The sequence below is a fragment of the Coregonus lavaretus genome (assembly GCF_964263955.1).
Source record: "Coregonus lavaretus genome assembly, contig: HAP1_SCAFFOLD_1097, whole genome shotgun sequence".
NCBI lineage: Eukaryota > Metazoa > Chordata > Actinopteri > Salmoniformes > Salmonidae > Coregonus > Coregonus lavaretus.
Genome location: NW_028161420.1, coordinates 46,511 through 59,421, shown reverse-complemented (window position 1 = coordinate 59,421; position 12,911 = coordinate 46,511). Strand labels below are relative to the sequence as shown.

At 42.7% G+C, this 12,911-nt stretch overlaps 1 protein-coding gene across 1 annotated transcript in view; it reads left to right on the top strand.

The window, feature by feature from the left end:
* Nucleotides 1-11,480, top strand: part of LOC311120698 (multidrug and toxin extrusion protein 1-like) — a 70,802-nt gene extending 59,322 nt beyond the window's left edge. The window contains exon 17 of the mRNA XM_084195271.1: nucleotides 11,061-11,480. Within this exon, the coding sequence (XP_084051397.1) occupies nucleotides 11,061-11,260 (200 nt within the window). The 3' untranslated portion in view covers nucleotides 11,261-11,480. The remainder of the gene's footprint in view (nucleotides 1-11,060) is intronic.
* The last annotated feature ends 1,431 nt before the right edge of the window (nucleotides 11,481-12,911 follow it).

The window sequence follows — 12,911 nt, the reverse complement described above, 5'->3', positions numbered from 1 at the left end:
AATCCCACGGTTCCATGTATTCCAAATCCAACGGTTCCATATATTCCAAATCCCACGGTTCCATATATTCCAAATCCCACGGTTCCATATATTCCAAATCCCACTGTTCCATATATTCCAAATCCCACGGTTCCATATATTCCAAATCCCACGGTTCCATATATTCCAAGTTTTACGGTTCCATATATTCTAAATCCCACTGTTCCATATATTCCAAATCCCACGGTTCCATGTATTCCAAATCCCACGGTTCCATGTATTCCAAATCCCACGGTTCCATATATTCCAAATCCCACGATTCCATATATTCCAAGTTTTACAGTTCCATATATTCCAAATCCCACGGTTCCATATATTCCAAGTTTAGCTCAGCTGGTAGAGCACGGCGCTTGTAACGCCAAGGTAGTGGGTTCGATCCCCGGGACCACCCATACCCAAAAATTTATGCACACATGACTGTAAGTCGCTTTGGATAAAAGCGTCTGCTAAATGGCATATTATTATTATTATTATTATTACTGTTCCATATTTTCCAAGTTTTACGGTTCCATATATTCCAAATCCCACGGTTCCATATATTCCAAGTTTTACGGTTCCATGTATTCCAAATCCCACGGTTCCATGTATTCCAAATCCCACGGTTCCATATATTCCAAATCCCACGGTTCCATATATTCCAAATCCCACGGTTCCATATATTCCAAATCCCACGGTTCCATATATTCCAAATCCCACGGTTCCATGTATTCCAAATCCCATGGTTCCATGTATTCCAAATTCCCACGGTTCCATATATTCCAAGTTTTACGGTTCCATATATTACAAATCCCACGGTTCCATGTATTCCAAATCCCACGGTTCCATATATTCCAAATCCCACGGTTCCATATATTCAAAATCCCACGGTTCCATGTATTCCAAATCCCACGGTTCCATGTATTCCAAATCCCACGGTTCCATGTATTCCAAATTCCCACGGTTCCATGTATTCCAAGTTTTACGGTTCCATATATTCGAAATCCCACGGTTCCATGTATTCCAAATCCCACGGTTCCATATATTCCAAATCCCACGGTTCCATATATTCCAAATCCCACGGTTCCATGTATTCCAAATCCCACGGTTCCATGTATTCCAAATCCCACGGTTCCATGTATTCCAAATTCCCACGGTTCCATATATTCCAAGTTTTACGGTTCCATATATTCCAAATCCCACGGTTCCATGTATTCCAAATCCCACTGTTCCATATATTCCAAATCCCACGGTTCCATATATTCCAAATCCCACGGTTCCATGTATTCCAAATCCCACGGTTCCATGTATTCCAAATCCCACGGTTCCATGTATTCCAAATTCCCACGGTTCCATATATTCCAAATCCCACGGTTCCATGTATTCCAAATCCCACGGTTCCATGTATTCCAAATCCCACGGTTCCATGTATTCCAAATTCCCACGGTTCCATATATTCCAAATCCCACGGTTCCATATATTCCAAATCCCACGGTTCCATGTATTCCAAATCCCACGGTTCCATGTATTCCAAATCCCACGGTTCCATGTATTCCAAATTCCCACGGTTCCATATATTCCAAGTTTTACGGTTCCATATATTCCAAATCCCACGGTTCCATGTATTCCAAATCCCACGGTTCCATATATTCCAAATCCCACGGGTTCCATATATTCCAAATCCCACGGTTCCATGTATTCCAAATCCCACGGTTCCATATATTCCAAATCCCACGGTTCCATGTATTCCAAATCCCACGGTTCCATGTATTCCAAATCCCACGATTCCATATATTCCAAATCCCACGGTTCCATGTATTCCAAATCCCACGGTTCCATGTATTCCAAATCCCACGGTTCCATGTATTCCAAATCCCACGGTTCCATTTATTCCAAATCCCACGGTTCCATGTATTCCAAATCCCACGGTTCCATATATTCCAAATCCCACGGTTCCATATATTCCAAATCCCACTGTTCCATATATTCCAAATCCCACGGTTCCATATATTCCAAATCCCACTGTTCCATATATTCCAAATCCCACGGTTCCATATATTCCAAATCCCACGGTTCCATATATTCCAAATCCCACGGTTTCATGTATTCCAAATCCCACGGTTCCATATATTCCAAGTTTTACGGTTCCATATATTCTAAATCCCACTGTTCCATATATTCCAAATCCCACGGTTCCATGTATTCCAAATCCCACAGTTCCATATATTCCAAATCCCACGATTCCATATATTCCAAGTTTTACAGTTCCATATATTCCAAATCCCACGGTTCCATATATTCCAAGTTTAGCTCAGCTGGTAGAGCACGGCGCTTGTAACGCCAAGGTAGTGGGTTCGATCCCCGGGACCACCCATACCAAAAAATGTATGCACACATGACTGTAAGTCGCTTTGGATAAAAGCGTCTGCTAAATGGCATATTATTATTATTATTATTATTACTGTTCCATATTTTCCAAGTTTTACGGTTCCATGTATTCCAAATCCCACGGTTCCATGTATTCCAAATCCCACGGTTCCATGTATTCCAAATCCCACGGTTCCATGTATTCCAAATCCCACGGTTCCATGTATTCCAAATCCCACGGTTCCATGTATTCCAAATCCCACGGTTCCATATATTCCAAATCCCACGGTTCCATATATTCCAAATCCCACGGTTCCATATATTCCAAATCCCACTGTTCCATATATTCCAAATCCCACGGTTCCATATATTCCAAATCCCACGGTTCCATATATTCCAAGTTTTACGGTTCCATATATTCTAAATCCCACTGTTCCATATATTCCAAATCCCACGGTTCCATGTATTCCAAATCCCACGGTTCCATGTATTCCAAATCCCACGGTTCCATATATTCCAAATCCCACGATTCCATATATTCCAAGTTTTACAGTTCCATATATTCCAAATCCCACGGTTCCATATATTCCAAGTTTAGCTCAGCTGGTAGAGCACGGCGCTTGTAACGCCAAGGTAGTGGGTTCGATCCCCGGGACCACCCATACCAAAAAATTTATGCACACATGACTGTAAGTCTCTTTGGATAAAAGCGTCTGCTAAATGGCATATTATTATTATTATTATTATTACTGTTCCATATTTTCCAAGTTTTACGGTTCCATATATTCCAAATCCCACGGTTCCATATATTCCAAATCCCACGGTTCCATATATTCCAAGTTTTACGGTTCCATGTATTCCAAATCCCACGGTTCCATATATTCCAAGTTTTACGGTTCCATGTATTCCAAATCCCACGGTTCCATGTATTCCAAATCCCACGGTTCCATATATTCCAAATCCCACGGTTCCATATATTCCAAATCCCACGGTTCCATGTATTCCAAATCCCACGGTTCCATATATTCCAAATCCCACGGTTCCATGTATTCCAAATCCCACGGTTCCATGTATTCCAAATCCCACGGTTCCATGTATTCCAAATTCCCACGGTTCCATATATTCCAAGTTTTACGGTTCCATATATTCCAAATCCCACGGTTCCATGTATTCCAAATCCCACTGTTCCATATATTCCAAATCCCACGGTTCCATATATTCCAAATCCCACGGTTCCATGTATTCCAAATCCCACGGTTCCATGTATTCCAAATCCCACGGTTCCATGTATTCCAAATTCCCACGGTTCCATATATTCCAAATCCCACGGTTCCATATATTCCAAATCCCACGGTTCCATGTATTCCAAATCCCACGGTTCCATGTATTCCAAATCCCACGGTTCCATGTATTCCAAATTCCCACGGTTCCATATATTCCAAATCCCACGGTTCCATATATTCCAAATCCCACGGTTCCATGTATTCCAAATCCCACGGTTCCATGTATTCCAAATCCCACGGTTCCATGTATTCCAAATTCCCACGGTTCCATATATTCCAAGTTTTACGGTTCCATATATTCCAAATCCCACGGTTCCATGTATTCCAAATCCCACGGTTCCATATATTCCAAATCCCACGGGTTCCATATATTCCAAATCCCACGGTTCCATGTATTCCAAATCCCACGGTTCCATATATTCCAAATCCCACGGTTCCATGTATTCCAAATCCCACGGTTCCATGTATTCCAAATCCCACGGTTCCATATATTCCAAATCCCACGGTTCCATGTATTCCAAATCCCACGGTTCCATGTATTCCAAATCCCACGGTTCCATGTATTCCAAATCCCACGGTTCCATTTATTCCAAATCCCACGGTTCCATGTATTCCAAATCCCACGGTTCCATATATTCCAAATCCCACGGTTCCATATATTCCAAATCCCACTGTTCCATATATTCCAAATCCCACGGTTCCATATATTCCAAATCCCACTGTTCCATATATTCCAAATCCCACGGTTCCATATATTCCAAATCCCACGGTTCCATATATTCCAAATCCCACGGTTTCATGTATTCCAAATCCCATGGTTCCATATATTCCAAGTTTTACGGTTCCATATATTCTAAATCCCACTGTTCCATATATTCCAAATCCCACGGTTCCATGTATTCCAAATCCCACAGTTCCATATATTCCAAATCCCACGATTCCATATATTCCAAGTTTTACAGTTCCATATATTCCAAATCCCACGGTTCCATATATTCCAAGTTTAGCTCAGCTGGTAGAGCACGGCGCTTGTAACGCCAAGGTAGTGGGTTCGATCCCCGGGACCACCCATACCAAAAAATTTATGCACACATGACTGTAAGTCGCTTTGGATAAAAGCGTCTGCTAAATGGCATATTATTATTATTATTATTATTACTGTTCCATATTTTCCAAGTTTTACGGTTCCATGTATTCCAAATCCCACGGTTCCATGTATTCCAAATCCCACGGTTCCATGTATTCCAAATCCCACGGTTCCATGTATTCCAAATCCCACGGTTCCATGTATTCCAAATCCCACGGTTCCATGTATTCCAAATCCCACGGTTCCATATATTCCAAATCCCACGGTTCCATATATTCCAAATCCCACGGTTCCATATATTCCAAATCCCACTGTTCCATATATTCCAAATCCCACGGTTCCATATATTCCAAATCCCACGGTTCCATGTATTCCAAATCCCACGGTTCCATGTATTCCAAATCCCATGGTTCCATGTATTCCAAATTCCCACGGTTCCATATATTCCAAGTTTTACGGTTCCATATATTCCAAATCCCACGGTTCCATGTATTCCAAATCCCACGGTTCCATATATTCCAAATCCCACGGTTCCATATATTCCAAATCCCACGGTTCCATGTATTCCAAATCCCACGGTTCCATGTATTCCAAATCCCACGGTTCCATGTATTCCAAATTCCCACGGTTCCATGTATTCCAAGTTTTACGGTTCCATATATTCCAAATCCCACGGTTCCATGTATTCCAAATCCCACGGTTCCATATATTCCAAATCCCACTGTTCCATATATTCCAAATCCCACGGTTCCATGTATTCCAAATCCCACGGTTCCATGTATTCCAAATTCCCACGGTTCCATATATTCCAAGTTTTACGGTTCCATATATTCCAAATCCCACGGTTCCATGTATTCCAAATCCCACGGTTCCATATATTCCAAATCCCACGGTTCCATATATTCCAAATCCCACGGTTCCATGTATTCCAAATCCCACGGTTCCATGTATTCTAAATCCCACGGTTCCATGTATTCCAAATTCCCACGGTTCCATATATTCCAAATCCCACGGTTCCATGTATTCCAAATCCCACGGTTCCATGTATTCCAAATCCCACGGTTCCATGTATTCCAAATTCCCACGGTTCCATATATTCCAAGTTTTACGGTTCCATATATTCCAAATCCCACGGTTCCATGTATTCCAAATCCCACGGTTCCATATATTCCAAATCCCACAGTTCCATATATTCCAAATCCCACGGTTCCATGTATTCCAAATCCCACGGTTCCATGTATTCCAAATCCCACGGTTCCATGTATTCCAAATTCCCACGGTTCCATATATTCCAAGTTTTACGGTTCCATATATTCCAAATCCCACGGTTCCATGTATTCCAAATCCCACGGTTCCATATATTCCAAATCCCACGGGTTCCATATATTCCAAATCCCACGGTTCCATGTATTCCAAATCCCACGGTTCCATATATTCCAAATCCCACGGTTCCATGTATTCCAAATCCCACGGTTCCATGTATTCCAAATCCCACGGTTCCATATATTCCAAATCCCACGGTTCCATGTATTCCAAATCCCACGGTTCCATGTATTCCAAATCCCACGGTTCCATGTATTCCAAATCCCACGGTTCCATTTATTCCAAATCCCACGGTTCCATGTATTCCAAATCCCACGGTTCCATATATTCCAAATCCCACGGTTCCATATATTCCAAATCCCACTGTTCCATATATTCCAAATCCCACGGTTCCATATATTCCAAATCCCACTGTTCCATATATTCCAAATCCCACGGTTCCATATATTCCAAATCCCACGGTTCCATATATTCCAAATCCCACGGTTTCATGTATTCCAAATCCCACGGTTCCATATATTCCAAGTTTTACGGTTCCATATATTCTAAATCCCACTGTTCCATATATTCCAAATCCCACGGTTCCATGTATTCCAAATCCCACAGTTCCATATATTCCAAATCCCACGATTCCATATATTCCAAGTTTTACAGTTCCATATATTCCAAATCCCACGGTTCCATATATTCCAAGTTTAGCTCAGCTGGTAGAGCACGGCGCTTGTAACGCCAAGGTAGTGGGTTCGATCCCCGGGACCACCCATACCAAAAAATTTATGCACACATGACTGTAAGTCGCTTTGGATAAAAGCGTCTGCTAAATGGCATATTATTATTATTATTATTATTACTGTTCCATATTTTCCAAGTTTTACGGTTCCATGTATTCCAAATCCCACGGTTCCATGTATTCCAAATCCCACGGTTCCATGTATTCCAAATCCCACGGTTCCATGTATTCCAAATCCCACGGTTCCATGTATTCCAAATCCCACGGTTCCATGTATTCCAAATCCCACGGTTCCATATATTCCAAATCCCACGGTTCCATATATTCCAAATCCCACGGTTCCATATATTCCAAATCCCACTGTTCCATATATTCCAAATCCCACGGTTCCATATATTCCAAATCCCACGGTTCCATGTATTCCAAATCCCACGGTTCCATGTATTCCAAATCCCATGGTTCCATGTATTCCAAATTCCCACGGTTCCATATATTCCAAGTTTTACGGTTCCATATATTCCAAATCCCACGGTTCCATGTATTCCAAATCCCACGGTTCCATATATTCCAAATCCCACGGTTCCATATATTCCAAATCCCACGGTTCCATGTATTCCAAATCCCACGGTTCCATGTATTCCAAATCCCACGGTTCCATGTATTCCAAATTCCCACGGTTCCATGTATTCCAAGTTTTACGGTTCCATATATTCCAAATCCCACGGTTCCATGTATTCCAAATCCCACGGTTCCATATATTCCAAATCCCACTGTTCCATATATTCCAAATCCCACGGTTCCATGTATTCCAAATCCCACGGTTCCATGTATTCCAAATTCCCACGGTTCCATATATTCCAAGTTTTACGGTTCCATATATTCCAAATCCCACGGTTCCATGTATTCCAAATCCCACGGTTCCATATATTCCAAATCCCACGGTTCCATATATTCCAAATCCCACGGTTCCATGTATTCCAAATCCCACGGTTCCATGTATTCTAAATCCCACGGTTCCATGTATTCCAAATTCCCACGGTTCCATATATTCCAAATCCCACGGTTCCATGTATTCCAAATCCCACGGTTCCATGTATTCCAAATCCCACGGTTCCATGTATTCCAAATTCCCACGGTTCCATATATTCCAAGTTTTACGGTTCCATATATTCCAAATCCCACGGTTCCATGTATTCCAAATCCCACGGTTCCATATATTCCAAATCCCACAGTTCCATATATTCCAAATCCCACGGTTCCATGTATTCCAAATCCCACGGTTCCATGTATTCCAAATCCCACGGTTCCATGTATTCCAAATTCCTACGGTTCCATATATTCCAAGTTTTACGGTTCCATATATTCCAAATCCCACGGTTCCATGTATTCCAAATCCCACGGTTCCATATATTCCAAATCCCACGGTTCCATGTATTCCAAATCCCACGGTTCCATGTATTCCAAATCCCACGGTTCCATGTTTTCCAAATTCCCACGGTTCCATATATTCCAAATCCCACGGTTCCATGTATTCCAAATCCCACGGTTCCATGTATTCCAAATCCCACGGTTCCATGTATTCCAAATTCCCACGGTTCCATATATTCCAAGTTTTACGGTTCCATATATTCCAAATCCCACGGTTCCATGTATTCCAAATCCCACGGTTCCATATATTCCAAATCCCACGGTTCCATGTATTCCAAATCCCACGGTTCCATGTATTCCAAATCCCACGGTTCCATGTATTCCAAATTCCCACGGTTCCATATATTCCAAGTTTTACGGTTCCATGTATTCCAAATCCCACGGTTCCATGTATTCCAAATCCCACGGTTCCATATATTCCAAATCCCACGGTTCCATATATTCCAAATCCCACGGTTCCACATATTCCAAATCCCACGGTTCCATGTATTCCAACTCCCACGGTTCCATGTATTCCAAATTCCCACGGTTCCATATATTCCAAGTTTTACGGTTCCATATATTCCAAATCCCACGGTTCCATGTATTCCAAATCCCACGGTTCCATATATTCCAAATCCCACGGTTCCATATATTCCAAATCCCACGGTTCCATGTATTCCAAATCCCACGGTTCCATGTATTCCAAATCCCACGGTTCCATATATTCCAAATTCCCACGGTTCCATATATTCCAAATCCCACGGTTCCATGTATTCCAAATCCCACGGTTCCATGTATTCCAAATCCCACGGTTCCATGTATTCCAAATTCCCACGGTTCCATATATTCCAAGTTTTACAGTTCCATATATTCCAAATCCCACGGTTCCATGTATTCCAAATCCCACGGTTCCATATATTCCAAATCCCACGGTTCCATATATTCCAAATCCCACGGTTCCATGTATTCCAAATCCCACGGTTCCATGTATTCCAAATCCCACGGTTCCATGTATTCCAAATTCCCACGGTTCCATATATTCCAAGTTTTACGGTTCCATATATTCCAAATCCCACGGTTCCATGTATTCCAAATTCCCACGGTTCCATGTATTCCAAGTTTTACGGTTCCATATATTCCAAATCCCACGGTTCCATGTATTCCAAATCCCTCGGTTCCATATATTCCAAATCCCACGGTTCCATATATTCCAAATCCCACGGTTCCATGTATTCCAAATCCCACGATTCCATGTATTCCAAATCCCACGGTTCCATGTATTCCAAATTCCCACGGTTCCATATATTCCAAGTTTTACGGTTCCATATATTCCAAATCCCACGGTTCCATGTATTCCAAATCCCACGGTTCCATATATTCCAAATCCCACGGTTCCATGTATTCCAAACCCATGGTTCCATGTATTCCAAATCCCACGGTTCCATGTATTCCAAATTCCCACGGTTCCATATATTCCAAATCCCACGGTTCCATGTATTCCAAATCCCACGGTTCCATGTATTCCAAATCCCACGGTTCCATGTATTCCAAATTCCCACGGTTCCATATATTCCAAGTTTTACGGTTCCATATATTCCAAATCCCACGGTTCCATGTATTCCAAATCCCACGGTTCCATATATTCCAAATCCCACGGTTCCATATATTCCAAATCCCACGGTTCCATGTATTCCAAATCCCACGGTTCCATGTATTCCAAATCCCACGGTTCCATGTATTCCAAATTCCCACGGTTCCATATATTCCAAGTTTTACGGTTCCATATATTCCAAATCCCACGGTTCCATGTATTCCACATCCCACGGTTCCATATATTCCAAATCCCACGGTTCCATGTATTCCAAATCCCACGGTTCCATGTATTCCAAATCCCACGGTTCCATGTTTTCCAAATTCCCACGGTTCCATATATTCCAAATCCCACGGTTCCATGTATTCCAAATCCCACGGTTCCATGTATTCCAAATCCCACGGTTCCATGTATTCCAAATCCCACGGTTCCATGTATTCCAAATTCCCACGGTTCCATATATTCCAAATCCCACGGTTCCATATATTCCAAATCCCACGGTTCCATATATTCCAAATCCCACGGTTCCATGTATTCCAAATCCCACGGTTCCATGTATTCCAACTCCCACGGTTCCATGTATTCCAAATCCCACGGTTCCATATATTCCAAGTTTTACGGTTCCATATATTCCAAATCCCACGGTTCCATGTATTCCAAATCCCACGGTTCCATATATTCCAAATCCCACGGTTCCATGTATTCCAAATCCCACGGTTCCATGTATTCCAAATCCCACGGTTCCATGTATTCCAAATTCCCACGGTTCCATATATTCCAAGTTTTACGGTTCCATATATTCCAAATCCCACGGTTCCATTTATTCCAAATCCCACGGTTCCATATATTCCAAATCCCACGGTTCCATATATTCCAAATCCCACGGTTCCATGTATTCCAAATCCCACGGTTCCATGTATTCCAAATCCCACGGTTCCATGTATTCCAAATTCCCACGGTTCCATATATTCCAAGTTTTACGGTTCCATATATTCCAAATCCCACGGTTCCATGTATTCCAAATTCCCACGGTTCCATATATTCCAAGTTTTACGGTTCCATATATTCCAAATCCCACGGTTCCATGTATTCCAAATTCCCACGGTTCCATATATTCCAAGTTTTACGGTTCCATATATTCCAAGTTCCATGATTACATATGCAGTATGACACTTGACATATAGAGCTCTGTAAGTTTTGACATGTTTTTTTTAACCACAGCCCAATGTCTTTACATGGTGTGTAACCCTCTAGGCTGGTCGGAGGCGGTCCCACCCAGTGACCAGAGCCCTGGGGAGGGGCTGGGTGGGGTTGAGTTAGAGGTAGTCAGTACGGTGAGGTTGACTGTCAGACAGCTGGTTCATCGTCGTGGGCTGGCTGTCATCCTCATGCTCCTCATCCTCACCGCTGGAATCATCCTCAGTGAACTGCTCACCAGACTGCTGCTCGGATAACAACCACATGTACAGGAGGTTAACACAACCACATATACAGGAGGTTAACACAACCACATATACAGGAGGTTACACACCACCACATATACAGGAGGTTAACACAACCACATGTACAGGAGCTTAACACCACCACATATACAGGAGGTTCCACACCACCACATATACAGGAGGGAATACACAACCACATGTACAGGAGGTTACACACTACCACATATACAGGAGGTTCCACACAACCACATATACAGTCGTGGTCAAAAGTTTTGAGAATGACACAAGTATTGGTCTTCACAAAGTTTGCTGCTTCAGTGTTTTAGATATTTTTGTCAGATGTTACTATGGTATACTGAAGTATAATTACAAGCATTCCATAAGTGTCAAAGGCTTTTATTGACAATTACATTAAGTTCATGCAAAGAGTCAATATTTGCAGTGTTGACCCTTCTTTTTCAAGACCTCTGCAATCCGCCCTGGCATGCTGTCAATTAACTTCTGGGCCACATCCTGACTGATGGCAGCCCATTCTTGCATAATCAATGCTTGGAGTTTGTCAGAATTTGTGGGTTTTTGTTTGTCCACCCGCCTCTTGAGGATCGACCACAAGTTCTCAATGGGATTAATGTCTGGGGAGTTTCCTGGCCATGGACCCAAAATGTCGATGTTTTGTTCCCCGAGCCACTTAGTTATCACTTTTGCCTTATGGCAAGGTGCTCCATCATGCTGGAAAAGGCATTGGTCATCACCAAACTGTTCTTGGATGGTTGGGAGAAGTTGCTCTCGGAGGATGTGTTGGTACCATTCTTTATTCATGGCTGTGTTCTTAGGCAAAATTGTGAGTGAGCCCACTCCCTTGGCTGAGAAGCAACCCCACACATGAATGGTCTCAGGATGCTTTACTGTTGGCATGACACAGGACTGATGGTAGCGCTCACCTTGTCTTCTCCGGACAAGGTGTTTTCCAGATGCCCCAAACAATCGGAAAGGGGATTCATCAGAGAAAATGACTTTACCCCAGTCCTCAGCAGTCCAATCCCTGTACCTTTTGCAGAATATCAGTCTGTCCCTGATGTTTTTCCTGGAGAGAAGTGGCTTCTTTGCTGCCCTTCTTGACACCAGGCCATCCTCCAAAAGTCTTCGCCTCACTGTGCGTGCAGATGCACTCACACCTGCCTGCTGCCATTCCTGAGCAAGCTCTGCACTGGTGGTGCCCCGATCCCGCAGCTGAATCAACTTTAGGAGACGGTCCTGGCGCTTGCTGGACTTTCTTGCGCGCCCTGACGCCTTCTTCACAACAATTGAACCTCTCTCCTTGAAGTTCTTGATGATCCGATAAATGGTTGATTTAGGTGCAATCTTACTAGCAGCAATATCCTTACCTGTGAAGCCCTTTTTGTGCAAAGCAATGATGACGGCACATGTTTCCTTGCAGGTAACCATGGTTAACAGAGGAAGAACAATGATTTCAAGCACCACCCTCCTTTTAAAGCTTCCAGTCTGTTATTCTAACTCAATCAGCATGACAGAGTGATCTCCAGCCTTGTCCTCGTCAACACTCTCACCTGTGTTAACGGGAGAATCACTGACATGATGGCAGCTGGTCCTTTTGTTGCAGGGCTGAAATGCAGTGGAAATGTTTATTTAGGATTAAGTTCAT